This window comes from Podarcis filfolensis (assembly GCF_964270895.1).
Source record: "Podarcis filfolensis genome assembly, chromosome: 4".
In the NCBI taxonomy this organism is placed as follows: Eukaryota; Metazoa; Chordata; class Lepidosauria; order Squamata; family Lacertidae; genus Podarcis; species Podarcis filfolensis.
The window spans coordinates 40186601-40213059 of NC_139607.1; the positions used below are offsets into that span (position 1 = coordinate 40186601).

General features: G+C 41.6%; 1 protein-coding gene across 4 annotated transcripts in view; it reads left to right on the plus strand.

Moving 5' to 3' along the window:
• The window catches only part of NHS (NHS actin remodeling regulator), a 237171-nt gene that overhangs the window by 160785 nt on the left and 49927 nt on the right, over positions 1-26459 (plus strand). Inside the window, exon 1 of one of the 4 annotated variants that reach the window (XM_083612241.1) lies at positions 8962-9112. The exons of the other annotated variants lie outside the window; for them this stretch is intronic. Within the exon in view, the coding sequence (XP_083468367.1) occupies positions 9079-9112 (34 nt within the window). The 5' untranslated portion in view covers positions 8962-9078. Of the gene's footprint in view, positions 1-8961; positions 9113-26459 lie in introns of those variants that run through there. 4 annotated transcript variants of the gene reach the window in all.

Genomic DNA, 26459 nt, shown 5'->3' on the forward strand with positions numbered 1-26459 from the left:
GGATTTAAAATAAGGGGCGGGGGGAGGCTTGTAATCATATTTGAAGGATTTTCTAGCTTATGCCAAATCCAACATGGGTTAATTCACTTGACTTAGTTTTCCAATCAGCACAATCTTTTCCTGAGGCCTGGTCAGGAGGCGGTAGATAAATCCATGACTGTGCCTCCCTCACTGATGGCTTTTCAGAAAAACAACAACCGTAAAATCACTGGGTAACTACATAATACAAATAATTTGTAAACCTGCCCCCCCAAAAGATTGTATGCCTACTGTCTTGCATTATGCCCCACAAAACTATGTGAAAAAGCTACTTTCAAATTAATGTAAATTAATCGGCATAAGGAGATTTGGAGTTAATTTCTATGGACTCTGTTTTCCGCTCCTCTGATTCCTCATCCAGAGCCTTATCATTTGACCTCTTCACCTCAGGAGAGGTTAAGCAGTTGCTGTTTTAACATAACTGTGACTATTTTCTTTCCTTCTTACTTTTTTTCATATCATTTTTATTAGTTTTACAATAATACTTTCCATTGCAATGTCTCCTCTTATATTACACATTTTGGCTTTTTAGGGCCCTGACTTCCTTCAACCCTTCCTTATGATTTTCTATCTTTCATTTCAAATTTCTGCATTTTCACTATTTAACCATTGCTTTAAAATCAAAAACATTAAAACATCATACATTCTTATTCTTACCTTCAGTGGTTTTTGTACCTTTTCTTACAAAGCTTCTTGCAATCCTACCAATGTATTTGACTGAATACAATTGTCTTTCAGATAATTTTCAAATTTGGTCCCTTGATGAACTTTCGGTCCTGCTGTTCTCGGATTCTTCTTCCTTCTTTCCTTCTTGTTCCCAATTAAAGCCATTTTAGATGCTACTGAAGCACAAATATTGTAGCCGTGTTGCACCTGTGACTTACTTTGACTTTCTGTGATGGTACTGTTGCACGCCACCCCAAATGCTGAGCGGTGAGAGATTTTAAGGGTGCCAGGCCCCAGTGGCGTAGCGTGGGTTGTCAGCACCCGGGGCAAGGCAAGTCATTTGCGCCCCCTAACCCGTGGATTTGCGCCCCCTAACCCTAACCCCCAGATGTTGCGCCCGGTGCGGCCGGCCCCCCCTGCACCCTCCAATAAATACAGTGGTGTCTTTATCATATATGGTTATTTACGCTTATATACAACGTGAGCCTGAGATGGAGGGGCTCAAGCATTCACACTCCAAGAGGGACTTGCTTCTCTCATAGCCACAGCCTTGGATCCAAACAGGAATCAGGCATGGCTCTGTCTCTCCCAGCTACCCAACCTGCTGCTTCTTGCTTCTGGATCACACACACAACTCCACTCTGGCTTTTATTTAACTACCTATTTTTAAACATTCCCAAAGGCAGAAGTGGGAGCTAGCCATAAACATCGATGGGAGAAAAATCAAATAATTTTACTGTCGCTAGGGTTAGGTACAAGGATGACCTTTGCATCCAGCTCCAAAATGAAGAGAAGAAAACTTCAACATGGAGGGAAACACCTCTTCCCAAAATGAGCTGACCAGGACTGAGCATGCTCACTGGGTACGTAATACTGACTACTGCACGGAGGAGGAAAGCCAAGACGGGATGGAAGGGAGTTGCTCCACCTGCCGAAATATACTCTTCTATTAAAGGTGTAGAATTATTTTATTTCATTTTATTTTTGCATCCTGAAGAAAAATGGATACAACCATGATGACATCTATTTTATTTAACAGGATTTACACACACCTACTAGACAAAACAAAACAAAACAAAACAAAAAGCCCTATAAGCAGTTTATAAACAGCATTCTCTGCAGAGGAATTAGTGTACTACATTATGTTTGTATGCTCTTTTTTGACTTTTCTTTGGGTTTATTTTTTTCTTATATATTGTGTTATATGAAGTCTTTGGAAATGATATTTTTGATTAAAGCAGCAACTCCTCTGTGGAGCTGGGGACTTGTGGTGACTCTGTGGAACTGGGGCACCAAGTAGCCATATCCTTGAGATTTACAAACAAGTCAAAGATCTAACACATCCCACCAAGAAAATAGATGTCAGACTGCTTTCACATACTGGTGGAGCAGTGCTGACTTCATTGGGAAGGATGCCATTTATTCAAGCACTAACACCCTTCCAAGAGTAGATTCTAGGTCTGTTCCGGCTTACATGGCCTGAAGATGGCCTCAGGCCAAGAAGATTTGGCTGCAAGTCAAGTGGGAATTCCCTTTCAATCAGAGAAAAATAAAATGGGGCTTAGCCAAATCTGTTACATCCATGTCTCTTTTTTTAAATGTTGAAGGCTGTGTTGTCCTGCTTCCTGAAGATCAGATGCTAAGGCCATGTTGAATGGATGGAATAAAGTTTTACACCCCTCTTGGTGCAGCGGCTGTTCCGCTTCAGGCTCGACAGGCTGGGCTGTAAATCCAAGCACTCGTGTAAGAATGAACCAAACAGTATTTTATTGGCAGACAAGCAGCAGTTTGCTTCACACACTGGAACAGCTTGTCTACAGCTGATGGATCAGACCAGCTGTGTTGGGCTGCTTTGAGTCAGCTCCGTGATGCTCTGGCAGGAATAGACAAGAGTTTCAATGAAAATGTGGCTGCATTGTTGTTGTTGTGTGTGTCTATCTAGACACACACACACACAACACCAGCCATGCACAAGCAGAACGGACTTCCACCTGCACTAGCATGTTATACAAGTGGAAGTCAGCTTGCTCAACATTTGAGTCTGCCATTGCATACCCTCCAGCATTTCTCCAATGAAAATAGGGACATCCTAAGGAAAAGCGGGACATTCTGGGATCAAATCGGAAACTGGAAAGGCTTCTGTAAATTCAAGACTGCCCCTGGAAAACAGGGACACTTGGAAGATCTGCCCTTGGAAACCACAGCTGAGTTTTCACATTTGCTAATCCACAATCTTTCTTCCTCCTCCTATGCAAATCCTGTAAATGTTGGTCCTTTTTATTGATGGAGCGAGTATGGAGTAAGAATCTCACTAAAGCAGCATCTCTCAAACAGTGGGATGGAACTAGCAGTGAGCTTCGCTTCACCTTCTGGTGGACCTCAGTGCCAAAGCCTGTTCCGTGCCTCCTCACTTGTTGTAGCCTTTTGTTTGGCCCAATGGTAACACCAGCAACTCCCCAACTGCTAAGGAAAGGTGGTCAGGAGGGGATGGGAAAGAAGAACTCTGCTTCCTCTGAGGGGAAGGGGTGAGAAGAGGTGTTGGAGGAACTTATAAAGAGAAATACACTAAATATTTCACCTTAGAACAATATACTGGGAATAGAAAAAAGGGGATGAGAGAAGAAATATGTTATAGAAGTGAATGTAAAAAGAACAGGGAAGAAAGGATCAAATAAACTGACAGGGGCAGGGAATGGAATACAAGTTCAGTGTGGCAAGAGCAGGCAAGAGAATTGTCAGCTGATTATGACTCTGCCTCCATCCACCATTGTTTTGAGACTGGTTGCCATGAGGTAACTGGTGGGCCTCATTAATTTTCAGCCCCCTGAAGTGGATCTTGGGGATCAGAAGTTTGAGAAGCCCTGCACTAAAGCATGTTCACCTGCAACTAGTGCTGTAATTGTCTTCTGGAGATTGATTACAAATGTGCAGCAGTGCTGTAGTCTACGTACACCCTTGTCATAAGAACTCCCAAGAGATCGCTGCTTTGAAACTAAAAATAATGAGTTGTGGCCATAGTAACACATTGGTTTAGAACTGCAAATGTTACGTGATAAGATGATAGCTGATACCTGTTTCTCATAACAACCCATAGTAATATATACCTTATAAGAATTGCAAAGCAATATTTGAGACTCACTATCCAGAAGTTGTGGTGTGAATGTGATGGGCAGCGAAATAGTGAGCGGATGCCCTTAGAAGCTCTGAGAACTTTCCAAGATGATTTTGTAGGTAATGAAGCTATTATAAAATGACAAATGATTATAATATGACTATGACACCCACATTAAACGAGGAATCAGTATTACAATAGCCAGCCCATGCCTATGACCCATTACATGCCATGCAGGCGGTCAACACATCTGTGGGTATGTGCAAATGTTTTATGTGTAAGATTCCTTCCCACTGAGGAAAGTTGGAGGAAAGATTGTGCACATCAATGTCCAAGTGCATGTGCATTCTTTCTGCATTGTACATTACAAATCATTCAATTACAGTAGCAAGGATTTTACAAAAGATTCAATTGGTTTGAAACAAGGCCTGCCAAAAGTGCTTTATCTTGGGTGCAAAATTATGGTCACCTTTTTTCCATTTCCACATTGCAGTAGCGCCTTTTTGCATTTGCAAAAGCTCTTTCTGACTGATAAGTTCTCAGCCTAGATGCAAACCCAACTCTGCTCTACTTAAGACTGAGAAGGTCCAGTCACTACTTGCATCTGTGGCTACCAGAAGGGTTATGATACCGCCAGCTACGCTCATCTGCTGTGCTCTGACAAATATGATTGAGGAACCATCTTGAGGAAACCGAAGAGATTCTCCTGCAACCTGCCATATAAACTGGAATGAGGGGAGAAGTGAAATTAAGAGCAGGCCCCAAACTTTTATGTTAACATATGCACATGACTATTACCTGAGTAGCGACTATCAAGGTCCTGCAGTAATATGCTGATGGAAGAAGAAAGCAGCAGTAGTTCTGAATTCATTATTTATGTGTGCACTGCAGACCGTGCTTTGGGGGATAGCATTAATGGTGATACATTTTCAGGCAAACAGAGAAAAAGGCTTTCAGCCAACTTCATACTGAAACCTTGAAGGAATAAAACAGGTCAGAGATGAATATTAAATTAACTCCTGGCTATCTTCCAAAGTGATTTGGCCTACTTAGGAATCAACAAAAATGAAGAAAGCTTTGCTTCTTCACATCCTGATTTCTCCAGGGAGAGCAGAGCTCTCTGCATGGATTACAAACTCAACCTGATTCCGTAAGTCAACAGCTTTGTCTTGTACACGTACACCCACACACAGCGTATGCAGCGGAATAAATAACTGTATCGATTTCACAGACCATTGGCAATTGCAATGCTCTCTGATACGTAAAGTACATGTTTATAAAGAGGGGAGAGGGAAATTGCAAGGAGGGTCTTTGCAAACTTTTTGCAATAACACACTAACAAGGAAGGGGGCAAAATGTACTTGCTTTTCCTTTTGCAAGCAGCCTGTGTTGTTTACCCTATATTTGGTGAATGGCAAACTCATTGTACTGAGACACTTTCATGCAATTTAGCCGTTATACCATTGTAGTAGAAAAATGTATTCAGTATAAATGAGTGAAGCACTACACTGCTAACCATGAGTGTGAAGGACAGAGAAGGTGAGACAAGTGATGTCCTGTTTCAAGCGATGCACATACGTGTGTAATTCAGAACTAAGTGAATTGGAGGAAAAGTCCATTGGAAATCCCAATATTTATTGAGCAACAGCTTTATCTCCACTATAGCCTTCCTTGTCCAGTGATAGAGGTGAAAAATAATTAAAAATACAGGAGATTTGTTTTGGAATGATGATCAGGAGAAATGGAAGCATCTCTCATCTACAGAAGGAGCTAATTAGAGTGGTCTCAAGAGATGAGCTTAAAACGTGGTCCATCATACTGTTGGAAAGTACAGTTGTACCTCAGAAGTCGAACGGAATCTGTTCCTGAAGTCCGTTTGACTTGCAAAATGTTTGGAAACCAAGGCATGGCTTCCAATTGGCTGCAGGAAGCTCCTGCAGCGAATCAGAAGCAGTGGAAGCAGTGATGGACGTTTGGATTCCAAAAACTGTTCGCAAACCAGAACACTCACTTCCGGGTTTGCGGCGTTTGGGAGCCAAAACATTTGACTTGCTAGATGTTTGTCAACCAAGGTATGACTGTATGTATAAAGTCAAGATGTCTCTTGATACAAACATTGGAGAAAATCCTTTCCTACAGCCACTCTAGTTATCACTTCAAATTTTACATTTATGACATGGGTAATAATAGTTGGGTTGGACAGAGGAGAAAGTATAGTACGATAATGGCTTCATGTGTGTCTCTGTCACTTCCTATAAATGCATCAAAACTCAGGGCTACTTGCAAGCAGAGGAGGCTATTAAAATTTGTATCGTGTCAGGAGTCTGACCTCTAGTTGATATGGTGGATCTGCTTCATAGACTCCACAATATTTTTGGGTCGGACTGTTTTAACCTGTAGGTACAGAAGTGTGAGCTTGAAACAAAATGCCGTAATTCGTTGCTATAATTCTTATTACATTTTTATCGCACCTGCCCTCTTAAGTTGCTCCAGGGCGGCAGGCGTGGTTCTCCTCCTCTTCTCTTCATCCCTACAACAGTCCTGTGAGAGTTGAGAGAGAGTGACTTTGCACATTTTCATTTTTCATCGCTTATTGGCTTGTGACTCTTCCGGATTGGCAAACATACTGAAAAGTGTGAAAAAAACACAGTTCCATAAACTGGCCTCTTCTGGCATTCGAAAAGAAATAAGAGGTTCTCCCTCCTCCGGTAGTCTGGAAGTCTGTTTATGCAATCCTATCCAAACTGCTGGTTAATTTTGAGATGTGTGCAAATGTGCGGCAGATTGAGGGAGACCATCAAAGTGACAGGCCCCAGCTCACTGAGTTGTCCAACTCCTCAAGTTATTTTCCCCACATCTGGATGGGTTGTCTGCAGAGCAATTGCATCCTTGCCATTAACAACACGGAATTAATTCACTGCGGTTTGTTCAGGCACCGAGAGCAAGTATGTTTCCTTTGGTATTTGAGGTCACTTTGAGGGGAAAGCAGGCTTGTTGATATTTCAACCTTTTAAAAATTATTATGACTTCCTAAAGAAAACAAAATGTCAAGCACCTTTTCCTTCCTTCAGCATGGTTTTTTTTTTTTTGGGGGGGGGGGGGCTTCTTTAAAATAAAAATGGAGAAGTGGCTAGAAAGATCCTGAAGCCAGGCCTAAATAACATTCAGGGCAGGAGGACTTTGTGTGTGTATCTTGTATGTATCTAGATATACGTTCTACATCTGGGATAGCTAAACTGTTTTACCTGGTGATCCAGTAGAGATGATCAGCATCTCTTAATCGATCTGATGATTGGGAGGAGGTGGTTTCCACCAACTTCAATGTGTGACTACTTTTATTTTTTTATTATTTTTTTGCCACCACCAAAATAAGTGGGGGGCTTGGAAGGGGACATAAAAATTTTCTGTGGCGACTGAACAAGGATTTCCAACCAGAAAGCAGCCACTCTAGATTTTCATAGATGTTTAAATAAAGTCTGTTGGAAGGCACGCAATCTCTCCCCCTGCCTTTGTTTCCCTTGATTTCATCTCTTGCATTGACTATCTTTGTAAGAAATAAAAGAAAAACAGGAGGAAGGGAAAGAGCAGTCTGTGGGGGCTACAATTACAAGCCTTTTAGGAAACTGTGCATGGCTGTGTAAGCTGCTGATTCCTCTTGTTTGGATGGCTGAAGTATCTTATCTAGGTCATGTTCTCCAAGCCCGCTGCCTCTGTTACAGCCAGACTTTCTGTTGACTTGGGCTGTCTTAATGCATTAGAGAACCTCTGCTATGCTTCAGTTCCTGTTATGAATCCAAGTTGCACCTCTCAGCTTTTGCTTAGACAACATTTTTTTTTTTGCATGTGCTTATCATTTACAAAGGAGAATTCAGATTCTCATTGCACTTTTCTTACTATAGTACCTATTTCTCTGTTTCTCTGTTTACTTAATAATCATGTCTGATTTGCTGCCTTCACCCCTCCACACTGTTTCTGCATGTCATAATCCAGTTACTTGACAGCAGAGGTGAGAGATGAATCATAAAGATCAGTTACGTTGCTTTTGGATGTGTGTGAAACACTATCTTGAAATAAAGGAAATGAGATGGAAGAAAATTTAGGTCAGGGGTGAGAAATCTTGACCCCAGAGCTGCATTCATTCCCTCAGGGGCAATTGGTTTGAAGCCTGGCTCCATGCCACTGTTGGGCGGGGCCAAAGCCCAAAGTGGGAGGAGCCAGTACTTTCCCCATTTTCTCTCTGTCTTTCAAACCACATTTTCCCGATGTTTCCTTTCATGATAACTATTGAGTTTTCAGCAATATTTTGCATGACATAAAATATACTTCCAGAAAAAAGGAGAAACTTAGCACTGATGTGCATGCTAATTGCTTTCAGAAATATATATATATGTTTGCATATTTTAACCCACCCAGAACATTACAGAAGTTTTGCACTGTAATTGCCCCACAGTTTTCATGGAACATGCCACTGTTGCTCATGTGATGAACTTTGGGGTAGTATTTCAGCATACTGTTCTTTCCCGCCATTTTCATGGCTGAATCATAGGGGTCAGAAGCACTTGTGCACATGAAGGGTGTGATTTTATTCTCTGCTGTTTCAAATTCTTTGATATATGCTATTTTATGTCCCCCCCCCTTTTATTTGCTTTTACTAATGGCAGAAATCTATTATGGAAAGGTGGAGCATAAATCTTTTTAAACAAATAGTGACAGAAGCTTCTGAATTTTTCTTTTAGTCTCCTTCTCTCAGGTAAATTATCTTTTCTCGTGCTTCTTGGGAACCTGGGTAATTCTTTCCAGGCCTGTCATTTAAGCAACATCTTTAAAAACACACACACACAGAGAGAGAGAGAGAGAGAGAGAGATTCCAGAGATTCTTTCAGGCCACAAAAGAGTTAAACCTCCCCTCCCCCTTCCACCTCCATGCGACAGAGAGTGAGAGCAGTAGGATTACTGTTCGCTCTTCTGATTTACCGTTTATGCTGGACGGTGAAGAGATTAGAAAGACCCAGTACTTGGGCTGAACCATGTGCTTGTCTAGAAGGGGAAGCTGGAGGGCGTGCAGATGTTCATAAAAAATCTGTGCCATGCGTGTTTCCTGGAGGGATTTTCCCTCGACCCTCTCTGATCTCCCCCTCACTTCTGCAGGTCAGTTTGCACATATCACTGGGACTCTGAGATCCAGAGAACAGTATGCAGGAGAGGCAAAGCCTGTTGGGCACTGGGAGATTTTCTTAAGAAGCACAACAAAGTGATCAAAAATGGCCCTGGGCTGCTGTCTGTTGAAGAATGCAGGTATATATATTTATATATATAAATATACTCTTTTTCCTTGTAGACAGGGTTTCTGTGTAACCGGGAGATAATAAAGCACGCTCTCTCTCTCTCTCTCTCTCTCTCTCTCTCTCTCTCTCTTCTCTCCCCCCTCCCCAACCTCCTCCATGCAAAACTCATTTGCTAAGTAAAGATGTGGGAATGTGTCTTGTATTCTAGCAGTTTGTTTGTTTACAAAATGTATTTGCTGCTTGAGAGCAGACGTTAGCAATAAATAAATAAAAAACCATAAAGATTAAAGCAGAATAAAATTAACCTCAATATAAAACAAACAAACAAAAATCACCAGCAGCAAAACATTTATACAGCAGGACCAAAAGCATGAGGATGTTGTAACATTATGATACCTGGAAGAATACAAAGGTGGTCACCCAATGCCAAAAAGGTGAGTACCAGGTGAACCTCCTTGGGTTACACAAAGAAAGTGTAACTTATATATCAGCAACAGGCATAAACGTGGTTAAAAAGTTTAACACATTTTTCGACTTTGCTTTTTGCAAGTTGGTGTATATTCTCAGCCAGTCAGCAATAAATATAATTTTCGGTTGTGACTTTCACTTAATAGGTGCTCCAATTTTATAGATAGATAGATAAATGATACAGACATTCTGAGGACCTCTGTTGCTTCTTTGTAGCTGACTTGTACATTCAAGGCAAGCTTGGTTTTAACTGAAAGTCATTAGTGATTGATTGATTGATTGATTGATTGACTAATGCAGCAATCTATTCAAAACTTTTGAACAAAAATGATAATTATGCATTTATCTATTGAGCATTGGTCACTTTTAATTTAAAGAATCAGAGCATTTCAAAAGGCACTATGAGAAAGTTAACAAAACATTCCATTAAAAGATAAAATCCATTTAATATATGGCAAAAGAACCACAGCAGCATTAATAATTAGAAAAGGCTCTGCTGATTAAAACAACAACAACCCCAAAGTCTTCACTTTTGGGTGAAGCTAAAGCACGAAGGTGTCTTAGTGACTCTCCTTCGACAGAGAGTCCCAAAGGGTGAGTACCACTGAAAATATGCTCTGCCCCATATCACCTTTGAAATTATTTTACAGAGTGGCTAGTTGCTTCAATTAATTTGAAGGATTTCACAAAAGTTTATATGAAACAGCTCGACTGTGAACTCATCTACTACTTTAAAAATAACGTCCCTGTGAGAGAAACAAATCTAATAGATATTTAGATTTGCTAATAGATACTTAGGAGGGAAATTAAGGAGATATTAGAAGTGGCATTTATATTATTGCTTGAGATAATGCTACTGAAAAGAAATGGCTCCCCCTTCCACTTCACCTCAAGAAAGCCATCCCCCCCCCCAGATATTGCTAAATGAGTCACCTTTTTAAAATGCAGCCTGTGTTGTATGGCTGTTCAGGAGGTTCAAAAACTTATTTGCTTGCTTCTGTCCTTCTCAGACCCCTTGAGCGGAATTCCTAATGTGTGGCCTTGGAACGTTTTCTTGCCTCTTTAATGACTTTGTCAAAGGGAAATATTCAACAAGTAAAAATTTGTCCTTAGCCTCAACAAGGAGAGGAGCTGTACCTACCAAACCCTATAGCTAGAGGTTTTAAAAAGAAAAATGGTTTGCATTACAATATTCTGGTCACAATGGATGCAAGCTATAAGACCTATTGTGGCATTCCAAAGAGGGAACAAGCAAACTAGCTCCAGCCCCATCCCTGTTACCTTCTGCGTGTTCCCATCTGCAGCAGGAAGGTTAGGATAAGAAGTGAAGCCTCTTTTTTGGAATCATGATTTCCCAGGGTTCCAAAACACATGAGAGGCTCCACAAGCACAGGAGACTTCCTCACTGCAGAAGGTGCCCTTCAACCTGCAGGTGCCAATGAGTGTGGTGGCAGAGTTTAGCATGCCTCTGAAAAGTCACCGTTCCTTGCCTATTTAAGCCCAAAATGGAACACATGATTAGGGCTATAGATGGCCATTACATCTGAACCTGCTTGCCATTCAAACCAGGGTTGATCCAGGGTTTACAATCATGGTTTGGAGGGCAAACCATAGTTGTGGTTCAGATGTAATGGGGAATGCGTGGGTGAGCTTTGGAATTAAGCCGTGGCATGAATCAACCCTCTGAGCTCACCCCTGTTTATTAACACAGGGATTGCTTCCATGGTTATGGAAATACAAGACAACTCCTGCGCCTTGAGATGTAACCTGCTGTGTCTAATTCAGAAAATGTTCAATTTTAAAACATGTTGATAGTCTCATTGATTTGAGATTTTTTTTTAATACAATAAATTCAATCTACTGTGCAACCCAAAGCCTGTCTCAGCAGAAGTAAGTCAAATTCAGTGGGAATTTACTCCCAGGTCAGTGTGTATAGGATTGCAATCATAGTCACATACAAACCATTATGCTCAACCTTAAATTTATGCCATTTTAAGCTTAGAGTGTTTTTCCGTGGACAGTGCTGCCTGCACTGCCAGGGTGCACTCCTGCTGACCTGAAACTGACCTGGTTTAGCAGCCTTTGATGAAAACAGTGTGCCTGGTACCTTGGAGCTGAATGTGTACAGCCATAAGGGATTTTTAGAGTGGGGTTACAACTCGTGTCAGGTTGACCTTTTCCGAACCCATCCTATGGGGGGGGGGGATACAGTCAAAAGTAGTATCAGGCCAAACCCCATCTGCCTTGGTTATAGGTTATCTTTTCACATATGTGCTCTGAGCTTTGATGACACCTTAGATGAGAAGAGTTGGTACCTCAGATCTCAGGTGTTGATCCCCTTGACAGCCAACCATAAAGCAAGCTGCATGCTTTTGTGAATTCTGTTGAATCATCTGAATAATAGCATTAAACAACTCTTGATGCCAGCTCAGTGTCCTAGACTCTGATTCATAAGCTCTGCTTTCAAGAACAAGAAACCAAATGAATGTTTATTATTTCCTTAATTGCTGGGTAGAGGTGCAACATTAGATTGGACTAATGACTTTTTTTCTTGCTTCTTAAAAAGAACTATTCTGGCTTTACTGTGTTGTAACTGGACTTTTCCATAGGTGGCCCACTAAATAGGACCTCATAGCACCAGGTGGTGAACAGTAGTCATTTTCTGACACAAATGCAGAAAGCAAAAAGAACCTTTACCATCCCCCAATAATTTCATGTGTGGTTTGCATACAATGTTCTTCTACAAAGGAGAATACTCATAAGAGATTCCCACCCATCCCCAATTAAACTTCTGTTGCTGTACCTTCTGTACAGAACATGGGTAAGGGTCACAATGTTTTGCCATTTCCATTCACGTTTCAAAATTGGGATGGGATGGCCTTGGAAAAGGATTGGAAGTCAAATAGGGTTTCTCTGTGTTGTCTATATTTGCTTTCCTTTTTCAGACATAGAGCAGGGCAGGGGATCGTTCACAGGTGAGATAACCTGTTATTAAAATCCTGAGGAAATGCATTCTGTGTTCTATGCTGACCGGTGCTATGCTTCTCTTTGGATCGGACTCCAGAGCTCACAGTTGTGGCATGGAAGGCACTTATCACAGAACACAGATACATCCTCTTTGGAATGCAGCGTAGAGTCACTTCTGGAGATAGCTGATCACTTCAGTATGGGGCTACTCCTATCCCTGTCCCTAGCAGAATACGTTAGGTATGAACATGGGTTCTCTGCTACCATTTTCTGAGCCAGCCACCTTGCTATTGAGGATAGCACAAGGCAAAGGCTAGGCTACCTAGGGCCCAGGAGAAGGACAGGTTAGTCTCTCCTTTGGCCAGAGTTGTCACACAGGCTGAATCCTTTTCTGTGGCTCTCTGGATGCTGCCAGTCCACTCTCTATGTCCTGACCACCCATCTGGCAACCAACCACCTCGTTTGTTGTATGTGGTGAGAGAAGGCATGGGGTGGCATAGACAAGAGAGGAAGGGCTATTCAGTCATGTGATGCTGAAAACTCCACCTACTTTTGGCTGTGGCTCCACCCACCACCTGATCTGTTTCTGCCCATGATCAGCTGCAGCCCTGACTGACTTTAACCCTCAGTCAATGACCTTTTCTCAGAAAAAGGTTCCTCAGTGCCGCGCTAGAGGAAGACTCCCATTGAGGCATGAAACATTTGGATCCATCCTAAAGAGTGTTGGGGAAATAAAAGCTGAGTGCTGAAAATCTCTTGTTATTGTTTTCGCTGGTGGGAAATCATAGACATCGAAACAAATGTTTTCCTTTCTGAAACAAATCCCAGGGGGTTTTGATTAATGATGGTTTTTGGTTGTTGTGGTTATTTAAGTTTGGTTTGTTGCTTGGTCAGTTTCCAGCACATCCCTTTGCTGAGATGCTGGGAGCTTGTAAGATGGGGCATGGGGAGGCCATGATCTTGTTTTCAAGAAGCAATTTCTCTGTGACTCTGAAGACCAAACTTGTCAAACACTGATCAGAAGAGGGAAACAAATGCCTTGGGGTAGGGCGAGTGGCCAGGGGCCTTCATGGAAACATTTCTCTCTCTCCTTGCTTGATGGAATCCATGGCTGGCCAACAGGAAATTGTGATTTACATTTTCAGCACACAGAAAATTACCCTTCTTGCAAGCACCCTGCCCTCTGTCTAAAACTAGCTGAGGATGGCCTCTAGCTATTAACTCCGATTGCCACCCCCCTGATAGCCTCTCTGGTAATTTAAAGGTGGGTAATTAATTCTGAACTAAGAATGCGCCTGGGAACCTACACCTGGATAAACTCAGCTGAAATGGGCTTTCATGTTAAAAGCCTTTTAATACAGAAATGAGCTGGAGGGGTGTTTCATTTGTTTTTGTTCTTGCTGTATGTTTTGCCCTCAGTCCTGCATTTCCTGCCTGAAAGCAGGAAATAGTTGAACAAGCTAAGGATCTTATGAGAGAGGCAGAGACCTGAATCCCTTTCCTGATTTGAATGTTGCATTCTAGCTCTTATTTACTTGGGTGGCTATTTGATGCACAACCAACACCTCTGGTCTGCTCTTTCCTTTTTGACTGAATAGTCTGAGATTTGTGAGAATAAATTGGGAATTAAAGTCATCAGATCTTAAGGAAAGGAAAATTTGTGTGCATGGAATAAAAGAGTAGAAGACCTGTGGTGGGAGAAGGAGAAGCTCTCAAAATTCTCCTGCCTGCAGAGCAGCCAAAAGCAACAAAATATTGTTACTGAATTCTGCAATCTTATTGACAATCCAAACTATATAGCTGGTTTATCTTTCTCTCCCCCCCCCCCCCGGCATGTTCTTAGGTTCTACACCACACTGGGGACTCAGCAAACAGAATTTTAAATGTGTTATAAGCATGCAACACCAGATGGTGCTGTAGAGCACAAAACCTTTCTATGCGATTTTACATTGGGTTCTGCCCCCCCCTTTTGTTATAACAATTTAATTTATGACTTATTTATGGTGGGTTTTTCCTGTGTGTAGATCCACTCTGGGTTAATTGAAAGGATGGAGTTGGATTTCCCATTAGCTGCAGAAGATCAGGAGAGAGGGTTCTTCTTTCCTGATATGAAATCTACAACATTTTTTAGAATGCCATTTCTTATTATTTTATATATTTATTTATTTATTTATTTATTTAGAGCATTTGTATGCCGCTGTTCAGCCAAAAAGGCTCCCACTGTGGCATACATGAAATCAAAACTAAGACACTCCCTACCTGTAGGCTTACATTCTAATAAATAAGTAGATCAGAATACAGGGCTTTCTTTTTTTCAGCCGGAACTTACCGGAACTTGGTTCCGGCACCTCTCAGGTGAGTGCCATTCCCATTATAAGAGAACAAGGGAGGTGTTCATGGTGAGTTCCATGAAAAATAACACTGTGAAAATACCAACACTCAAGGGGAGAGGGACCAAGAGGCAAGAGGAAAATAAAAACTCAGAACTCAGATTTCTAGGCAGTTATTCCTACATTGACCAGCTGGCATAGCTGATGAAATGGCTGCTCCCAGATGAGGGAGAAGAGGCCTGATGGAGCTGGCCTCTCGCAGCAGCAGAGCCAATGGAGTAAGCACTGCTTCTCTGCTCTCCCAGTGCTGGAATGGCTGCCTCCAGATAAGAGCTTTCCTGATTTGATTTTTATTTAGTGGATAAGCATGTGCATGTGATAATAACATCCTTACTTATTCAAACCTTTGGGGTGGAGGGGCAGAAAAGTCAAACAAAAGGAAATAATGTGTTGACAATTTGAGAGATGGCACTGATAGTGTGTGTGTTTTTTATTTAAAAAAAATCAGTGAGCAGTAAAGTGCTGACTTGGAGCAATATCTTCATGTATGTATACTGTATTTTTTGCTCTATAACACTCACTTTTTCCCTCCTAAAAAGTAAGGGGAAATGTGTGTGCGTCTTATGGAGCGAATGCAGGCTGCGCAGCTATCCCAGAAGCCAGAACAGCAAGAGGGATCGCTGCTTTCACTGCGCAGAGATCCCTCTTGCTGTTCTGGTTTCTGGGATTCAGAATATTTTTTTTCTTGTTTTCCTCCTCCAAAAACTAGGTGCGTCTTATGGTCTGGTGCGTCTTATAGAGCGAAAAATATATTCTATGTGAATCAATTGCTCTCTGTCACATCATCGACATTTACTGCTTTCAGAGACGCAAACTGCCTATCTATTGCCATCTAGTGGCTGAAAAGCAAGTTCTGCATAAAAGGTGGAGTGATGGTATCCAAAAACAGCTGTCGTGTAATACTGTTAATTAGGAACAATTGGAAACAATGCAAAATAGTTCATCCTGACAAAGAAGGACAACTGCTGGTTTCTTTTCTAACTCACCAGCCTACCTGCCCTTTTTGTCTGCTTTGGAAAAAACGATTGTATCTTTCAGTCCTGGTTTTCTGGCCATACTCAAAAAGTGGAAAGGACTGCTCTTCCAGTCAAAAATGTGATCCAGCTCTTTAATCAAAGGACCACAAATTGATATGAGAGAGTGCAAACATTAGAACTCTGCTGACCCCTTAGAAAGCTTACTCAAGCTTTCTCAGAAAACAAGCCAGTCTTGGAGGCCTAATGGGGACACTTGGAATGTGTTTAAATGTAGACACAAGATCTACACTTTTCTACAGTAAGCAGTATGCACAGCATTTCTTTAAAGGGGGAAGGGGAAGAGGGCATGATAAAAGTCTGTTTTTGTATATGAAATTTTTTTGCTGAGGGGACTGGAATAGAACAGATTATTCTTAGGTCTACTCTGTATTTTTGGGTGCTTCCAGGTGACCTGTTAGTTGAGCATCCTGATTAATTTGCACAGAGGCATTTGCTCCTGAATGAGCATTCATTCTGATTTGTTTGTGGGGAGGTTAGATGATATTGACTCAAAGCAAGGATTATTCCACACATTCCAATGCATTTTCCTGTCACTTTCTTGATGTCAAAAACTCAGATCAGGAGACCTTGAGCAACAAACCTGCTTCCCCCAAAGTTCTATTATAATTGTGCAGCCTGGATTTCCTAGTATGTGATTGAATCCCAGCCAAAAAATAGTGACAGTCTGGAAGTGCCCTCTGTGTGTGTGTCTTACACTGTTTTAAGGAATGTGTTAAACTGAGAGCACTGCAGCTGCTGTTTATTTTAGCAGCTCAGAATATAGCAGTCTAGAACATGCGACTTGCAGGGGTTTTTTGAGATAATATTAGAACTGTGTGGCGGAGAATACTTTGGGTAGAAACTGACAGGAGGTTGAGTTTGCTTGCAAAAATGTGTCTGCATTTGTATTGGAATTGTTATAAAGATGTCTTTTTAAGATGGGTTTATTGTTTTATCTCTTGTTGTTTGCCACCTTGGACTCCTTTGGGAGGAAGGGAGAGGGATATAAGTTGAATGAATGAATGAATGAATGAAGTCTTTGTGATGCCAGGGTTAAGCTGCAGAGGCTGTTGTGTGTTGTCTCAGCACTAGCTTCAGTGCTGGTTGTGCCAATAAGAGAAAGAGCCTTCTCTGTGGTGGCACCCAAATTGTGGAAATCCTGCTTCAGAAACTCAGTCTTCAACTATGAGGCTTCCTGCATTGCAGGGGGTTGGACTAGATGACCCTAATGGCCCCTTCCCACTCTGCAATTCTATGATTCTAGGTGAGGGCTTCTGCTTAGACAAATATTTGCTTTGCCTTCTGATTGATTTCTCTTTTAGTCTCCCTCCTGCGTTTGCTTTGTGATCCTCCTCTGCTGTCCTTATAAATTTAAAATATTGCAAACCACCTTGAGCACTGTTGTCAGAGTGATAAGTTGGAGCAATAGTTCCATAAAAATAAATATAATAAATACATTTCCACATTTCTACCCCCATACTTTAGGTAAGACCTGGATGTGCTGTATTCAGTTAACAAGAAATATCCATGCTATCACATCCAAGATACAGAAGGATCCAAAAGAGAACAGAAGTGGGTGATCAGTACTTCTCCTTTTTTTAATTATAAGGTGTTGTTAGTCTCCTATTTTGGATATATAGCTGCTGACACTCATCACTCAGAATCAGTCATATTTATTTGATGGTGTTACGGTAGTTAGTTCAGCACCAGACCTGACCACAAACCTGAAGCTAACATATCATACATAGGGAAGCATGGGGAAAGAACTCCCATTAACATAACATTTATCAGCTTATGTATTCATGTAATGTTGGTGCTTTTGATTCATATTTGAGTCCTACGCCCCCAAAGACCAGTAGACAAGGTCTGGATTTTTGCAGTTTGTGAGTCGACCATTAGGGAGTTGCTTGAATGTGTCGCCCATTCATGTGCACTGTTACATGATGCTTCTGTTCCTACATTTTCATTTCATAAATCCATTCGTGCAAGCTGCGTTATGTCTACCAAAAAAGTCATGTGACGTGGGAGCCTTCAGGGATGTATGCAGCTGATGCAGCATAAACGGGCTGCGAAGTGGGGTGTCCCTCATCAGGGGTCCTTGGCTTACTAGCTAGCTTCTGTCTGTGCTTGCTGCCAACCACCCCATCCATCCCATCCTCTTTCCATCACTGGCAAATGCAGAAGGTTTATGCAGGGGGGGGGGCAGGACTTTCCTTCATTAGGAGCAAAGGCAGCCCTATTATACCGAGTCAGATCATTGGTCTATAAGGCTCAGTTCTGTAGACGTTGACAAGTAGCATCTCTCCAGGGTCTCCTACAGGAATCTTCCCCTTCTTCATCTGGCTATGCCAGAGACTGAATTTCAGAACTTGCACATGCAGAGCATGTGCTCTTCCCCTCCGCTGTGACACCTTCCCTGTGGCTAGGGCATAGGACAGAAAGTCAAACAGGTAGACATCTAGCCCTCCAGAAGTTTTTAGGCTGCAGTTTCCATATACCCAAGCGTAGTCAGTGGTCCAGGATGATGGGAGTCCAGTGATGTTTGTCGTGCACCAGGTTCTGGAAGCCTGTACAAAACAGATTTTCATTTGCAGTTTCTTAACTGGTCTGTACAAATAACAGACAACCCCCACATTTCTCCCACTGAGAAAAGACCTGAGGCACAAGTGAGAGCTCAAGGGCCCGATGTGTGCTGCTGTGCATCCTTCTTGCCGGAAGATCTTGCTGGGGCATACCACTCTGGTGAGTTGGCTCATAGGTGGTCATTGGCCTTAAGCAAACCATTGTTTCTGAGCCAGACCCTCACAGCTCCACTGCTTTACAGAATCACTGTTAAGAGTTCTTTTATATACAGTGGTAACTCGGGTTACATACGCTTCAGGTTACAGACTCCGCTAACCCAGAAATATTACCTCGGGTTAAGAACTTTGCTTCAGGATGAGAACAGAAATCGTGCTCCGGCGGCGCGGCAGCAGCAGGAGGCCCCATTAGCTAAAGTGGTGCTTCAGGTGAAGAACAGTTTCATGTTAAGAACGGACCTCCGGAACGAATTAAGTACTTAACCTGAGGTACCACTGTATAGTGGTTTAATAACAGCTCTTTGTTGTTCTCTTTGCTGGAACATTAATGTACAAAAAAGCAATAGTTCATTTAAAAACTGCTTAAAAGTAAGAATGTGCAGTATGCTAAGAACGTAACTACATCAGCTAGGCGAGGGATGCCACTCTAGTCATATACTTGGAGGAACCACCATGATTTTAACAGGTGTTGAAACTTCATCAGTGCTGGAGCTGCTCGCATATGAGAGGGGAGGGAATTTTAGAGTCAGGATGCCACAGCAGAGAACATCCTCTTGCAAGTGGCCATGCACCATCTCCCTGAGGACTGTGGCCCTGTGAGAAGAGCATCTCCTCCCATGATCTCAGAGTCTAGCCAGGGGCGTAAGGGATCAGGTAGTCTTTCAGCGGTAGGGGGATGTAAGACTATGACTGTTGGCCATGGTGGCTGTGGATGATGGGAGTCCAGCCACACCTGGAGGACCACAGGTTCCCCACACCTGAAGTACTGTGAGAGTGTACATGAACATTCAGGGAATGAATGTGCTGTATAAAATATAAGCACCATTTTAAAATGTAAATAAAATCCATCTATTTTTAGAAGTCTATGAATAGGAGATTATTTGAAACTAACACACAGAGGGGGAGCCCCTTCCAACCAGTGAACAGATTATAAAGAGCCCAAAGGAATTTAGGGTGGGGGGGATTTATACCAACCAGAACAACTTCACTATAAACAGAGACTGTCTTTGTAACCAGAGTGGTAATTAGCAAATTGTATACTGTAGTAGTGGGTATGGCCTGAAATAAACAACCAGCTATTTAACAAAAAGAAACAAGAAGGTTGTTTCTTTTCACAGCTGTGTTGTTTTCAGAATTCTGGATATATAATTAAGCCAGTATTAACCGAGTTTCTGCCTTATACTTGTTCTTTGAAAATTCTTTGGGGAAACCTTCAAAATCTACAAACTCCAGGCCTGCATTTATATCACCAATAAGTCTTTCTAGAGCAGCATTTTATTTAAAAAAATGTATCTGGGGCACAGGGTTAACATGGGAAGGCACATTCAAATCATATACTAAAAAATATACATGCACAGTTTTTATTATTTTATTTTATTTTATTTTATTTTATTTTATTTTATTTTATTTTATTTTATATTTTATTTTATTTTATTTTATTTTATTTTATATTTTATTTTATATTTCATTTCATTTCATTTCATTTCATTTCATTTCATTTCATTTCATTTCATTTCATTTCATTTCATTTCTCAGCTCCCGGAACAAAGGAACAGGCAATATCTCTGCAACTACAAAATAATCTAGTTAAGATTGCGTCCTCAGGCCCCTCCCACTGCTTTCCCTAAAATGTCAATCAGAGCTCAGAGATGGGTAGGGCTGTGCTTTCTGGGCAAGAGTGGTACTTCTGGGCTTTCCTTGTGGAATCCCTGTGGAATCCTTAATCTCTCCCTTGAGATGATGTCACTGCCCATATATGGGCAGACAGAAGGATCAATGCTGTCTTCCCAACCTGAGGGGCATAAATTGATGGATGAATCACTGACAGATGCTGGATAGACAGGCTTATTTTTTCAAGGCTTTTTTCAATACCTCTCATAGCACATAGGTCAGGGATTCCTGATTAAAGTAGAGAGAAGTTTAAAAGCTCCAATGTGACATGATTTTTTTTTAATGCTTCCTTTTTATTGACAGCTTTGACTAACACAGAAACAGAAACAGAAACATAATCAGATACAATTTTGACACTGTATAATTTATTATTTTTATTTTTAAATCAAGGAGCCAATTACAGTGGTACCTCGGGTTACATATGCTTCAGGTTACAGACTCCGCTAACCCAGAAATATTACCTCGGGTTAAGAACTTTGCTTCAGGATGAGAACAGAAATCATGCTCCAGCGGTGCGGCAGCAGCAGGAGGCCCCATTAGCCTAAAGTGGTGCTTCAGGTTAAGAACAGCTTCAGGTTAAGAACAGACCTCCAGAACGAATTAAGTACTTAACCCGAGGTACCACTGTACATCTGTGTAATTCTCTCATTTGTTCAAAGACCCTGATGGCTGTCCCAGCTGGAATGATCCTGGGATCTTCAACATACAATGCAGTAGCAATTGTGATACTTTTCGGTCTATAACAGAAATGCAAATCAAAGCAGGAGAGTTGGTAGATGTCACAGGCTGGACCCAATGGTGGCTGTTGCCCATTGCGTCTGGTAGGACAGAAGGTGAGGAGGCCAACAGTAGGTGGCGGTAGAGCCAATAACAGATTAGCCAACTAATTCTACCCCTGCTGAGTTCTATGGGGACAACACTGAGACTAAGGAGGAGGAAGCCAATTGTCAGAGCCACCCTTTGGACTGGTTGTGTATAAGAAGCCAGGTGGGTTCACAAGAATCAACACTGAGGTTGGTGGAGCAGTGCCTCATTTGCCCTAACGGACTAGCCTCCACTGGCTATGCAGCTGACAGAGGCAGAAAGTAATGGGTGAGGAGGGCATTAAGCAGCTGGTTGTACCTTTGATCCTATGTGAGCAGCATACCTGCTTTTCTTTTTTTCTTTTTTAAAAAAATATTTATTAAGATTTTACAAAAAAACAAAGGTTTGCAGAATAAAAAGAAAGCATATAAAAAGGAAAAGATAAAAAGAAAAATACAAAAATACATAAAAAAGGAAAAAGAAAAAAGAAAAATACAAAATACAAAAAGCAGATAGGTAAGAAAAAATTAAAAGCAAATCCATTTTTTGATAACTTTCGACTCATTTGCTTGTTTCCTTGACCTCCTCACACCTCCCCTTTTTGTATTACCATTTACATAATCAATTCAGCAAATCCTTACCCTCTTTCATTTATCTTAACTCTATATCTTAACATATAATAACTATATATTTTCATCCATTATCAATCCATTTTTACATATTCTTATTAACTTTGTTGCTAATGCCACTTATTTTCAATCCAGCATCATTTTAACATTCATTAATTTTACAGTATTTCTGCAGATAGTCGTTAAATTTCTTCCAATCTTCTTCCACTAACTCTTCTCCCAGGTCTCGGATTCTGCCAGTCATTTCCGCCAATTCCATATAGTCCATCACCTTCATCTGCCACTCTTCCAGAGTGGGTAAATCTTGTGTCTTCCAATACTTTGCAATAAGTATTCTTGCTGCTGTTGTTGCATACATGAAGAAAGTTCTATCCTTCTTTGGCACCAATTGGCCGACTATGCCCAGGAGAAAGGCCTCTGGTTTCTTCAGAAAGGTATATTTAAATACCTTTTTCATTTCATTATAGATCATCTCCCAGACAGCCTTAATCTTTGGGCACGTCCACCAAAGGTGAAAGAATGTACCTTCATTTTGTTTACATTTCCAACATTTATTATCGGGCAAATGATATATTTTTGCAAGCTTGACTGGTGTCATGTACCACCTGTATATCATTTTCATAATAATCTCTCTTAAGGCATTACATGCCGTAAATTTCATACCAGTGGTCCACAACTGTTCCCAGTCAGCAAACATAATGTTATGTCCAACATCTTGTGCCCATTTAATCATAGCAGATTTAACCGTTTCATCCTGCGTGTTCCATTTTAACAGCAAGTTATACATTCTTGAAAGTATCTTAGTTTTGGGATCTAACAGTTCTGTTTCCAATTTTGATTTTTCCACCTGGAAGCCAATTTCTTTGTCCAAATTATAGGCCTCTCTTATTTGATAAAAATGAAGCCAGTCTCGCACTTTATCTTTTAATTTCTCAAAACTCTGCAATTTCAATTTGTCTCCTTCTTGTTCCAAAATTTCCCAATATTTCGGCCATTTGGCCTCCATATTGAGCTTTTTCTGAGCCTTTGCTTCCATTGGTGACAACCACCTTGGGGTTTTATTTTCAAGTAAGTCTTTATATCTTATCCAGACATTAAACAATGCTTTCCTGACAATATGGTTTTTAAATGCTTTATGTGCTTTAACCTTGTCGTACCACAAATATGCATGCCACCCAAAAACGTTATTAAAACCTTCTAAGTCCAAAATGTCTTGTGTTCTCAAGAAGCAGCCAATCTTTCAACCAGCAGAATGCTGCTGATTCATAGTACAGTTTAAGGTCTGGCAGGGCAAATCCGCCTCTTTCCTTTGCGTCAGTTAATATTTTAAATTTTATTCTGGGCTTCTTGCCCTGCCAGACAAATCTAGAAATGTCTCTCTGCCACTTCTTGAAACAGTCCATTTTGTCCAAAATTTGCAATGATTGAAACAAAAATAACATTCTTGGCAATACATTCATCTTTATAGCTGCAATTCGACCCAACAAGGAAAGCTTCAAATTTGACCATATTTCTAAATCTTTTTTCACTTCTGTCCAACATTTCTCATAGTTATCTTTAAATAAGTTTAAGTTCTTAGCAGTCATATTAACCCCCAGGTATTTTACTTTCTTAACTAATGTTAAACCTGTCTCCTTCTGAAACCTCTCTTTCTCAATCGGTGTTATCACATGTGTTTCCTGTAAACAAATCAGGTCCAATTGTTCCTTTTTCAATAAATGAAAGACTTTCCTCCTTTTCTCCGGGGAGTTCAGTCCATGAATGTTCCAACTTAATAGTTGCAGAGACATGGTGTATTTATTCTACTTTCCTCCAACTGCTCCCAATAATTCCTCTTGTTCTGACAGTGGTATCACTTTTTCTAGCTTGTCCAATCCCAAAGGTGGTGGTACTATGTCTAGTACTCCTGGTTTTAAAGCTCTTAGCTCTTCTACAGCTTCTTTTTGCAGGTCTCATACCTGCTTTTCCTTAGTAGTAGTAGTAGTAGTAGTTGTAGTACCCTTCCCATCTGACTGGGTTGCCCCATCCACTCTGCTTCCGGCAGATACAGAAAAGCATAATAAGAATCAAACATTTAAAACTTCCCTATACAAGGCTGCCTTCAGATGTCTTCTGAAAATGATATACCGTATTTTTCCCTCTATAACACGCAGATTTTTTCTCCTAAAAAGGAAGGGGAAATGTCTGTGCGTGTTATTGAGCGAATGTGTGGTCCCTGGAGCCAAATGGCAAAAAAAATCAGGCAAAAATCAAATCGTGCGTCTCGGAGAAGGGAAACCTGAAAAGAGGAAGTGGCTGCTTTCCTGCATTCTGCCTCAGGGTCTTACTGCCCACCCTCCTCTGTTTCCTTGCTGTGTTTGCTCAAATGGAACAAAGAGCAGGGAAAGCCCCTCCCCTCCAGGCAAGCAGAGGGGAAAGCAGAGTGTCGTCTCTGTGCTCCGGTGCTGCTGAAAACATGCAGGAGGGAGGGAGAGAGAGAGAGAGAGAGAGAGAGAGAGAGAGAGAGAGAGAGAGAGAGCTGGCTGGCTTGGGTGGGTAGGTGAGGGAAAACTTTTGCCTTCCTTTCCTCCCTCCCGTTATACCCCTCTCCTGCATTCTTAGCCAGCTGCTTCTCTGCACACCCCTCTCGTGCTCCTTGTCCATTCTGTATTTTTCCTTCCTTCCCCACTTAAAATGTGGTTAAAAAGCATGGATCCACATGGATCCTCAGGATCTTTGCATTGGGTCACCCCAAATTCACCATCAGATCACATAGCATGTCCATGGCTACAGCCTGCCCCCCCCCCCAATCACGCACCCACTGTTGCCTGGGGCTGCAATGGTGCAAAAACGTGGTTACAAAACATGGATCCTCAGGATCTTTGCATTGGGTCACCCCAAATTCACCATCAGAGCACATAGCATGTCCATGGCTACAGCCTGCCCCCCCCAAAATCACACACCCACTGTTGCCTGGGGCTGCAATGGTGCAAAAACGTGGTTACAAAGCATGGATCCACAGGGATTCTCAGGATTTTTGCATTGGGTCACCCCAAATTCACCATCAGATCACATGTCTGTGGCCACAGCATGAAGCACAAAAATGATACATCCACTGTTTCATTCAGAATGTTTTTTCCCTTGTTTTCCTCCTCTAAAAACGATGTGCGTATTATGGTCAGGTGCGTGTTATCGAGCGAAAAATACGGTAGCTATTTATCTCCTTGACATTGGATGGGAGGGCATTCTACAGGGCGGGTGCCACTACTGAGAAGGCCCTCTGCCTGGTTCCCCATAACTTCACTTTTTGCAGTGAGGGAACCACCAGAAGACCCTTGGAGGAGGACCTCAGTGTCCGGGCTGAATGATGGGGGTGGAGATGCTCCTTCAGGTATACAGGTGTAAGGCTATTTAGGGCTTTAAAGTTCAGCACCAACTCTTTGAATTGTGCTCAGAAATGTTCAAATGAACTTCCCTCTTGCTTCTGTTTTTTAACTTCCTTGGTCTGCTTGTTATCCCCTTTGCATTTACCACCCATCACATTTTGTTCATATGCGTTTTCTCTTTGTTTTCTTACCCTTGTAATTTCATTTCTGAAACCCTTTGCTTTTTGCATCACTCACAGTTCATATTTTACTTCTTCTCTGACAGTGAGTGTTCAGCCAGGCACCCTTTAACCCCCAGCTAATCTGCATGCTGAACTCCTGAAGGTTCAGATGCAGAGTTAGGCAGTGAAAGGGAAGCCACTATAGATACTGACAGCAAACCCTCTCCAAGGTCACCAGCACACTAGAATTACCTAATCAAAAAGTACAAGACCTTTATGTCCTCTCCCAGTGACACAATCCACATTAAAGTTGGAGATATTCACTCGTTTGTGCCCTCGGGCAGTTTCTACTGCAGTTGAAAACTGCAGTAGAAACACCCTAGAGTTAAATACAGCATGAGCCAATCTTGGTGGTAGCAGAAGAGTCTCATATTGTGTGGCTGATATCGTTGTGTGATTATTCTGCCTAGCTGGGGAGTTTTGCGCTCATTTTTAATAGTGGCAATAGTCGTGCCAAAATAAACCTAGTTTATTGATGGTGCTGGGAACTGTAGCTTTGTGAGAGGTAACCTACAGTTCCCAGGTTTCTTTGGGGAAGCTATGTTCCATAAATGTGCCTTAAATATATGGTACTGGTGGAGTGGTGATGAATGAACACTTTCTTCCTCCTCTTTCAAGGTTGAAGTTAGAATGGCAAGACAAGGATGAGACCAATCTTTTCAGAACATTGACTAAAGGCTTAGGGTGAAAGATGTTTCACAGGGATGTTGGGCTAGTCTCTTAAGAGCCATAAAAGCTAAAGAAAGGATGTTAAAAATCAATTGATGTTTTACAAGGAAGCAGTGTAAAGGTTTTAGGGCTGCAGTAATTATGTCACTGTGTGTGTCTGTGAGATGGTAGCTCCTGTTTCCTGAGTGTGTTGCCTCCTACACAGGAATGCCCTAAATAAAAAACAAACTCCATAATGATTGCACTACCTTGGCAGTGCCACGAGGAAACAATATTGTTGCCTTCCTCTTCACTGTCATTGTCTTCTCCTTTCACACTTTGCTCATGTTGTACTTACTATGTTGAATTGTGCAGAAGGC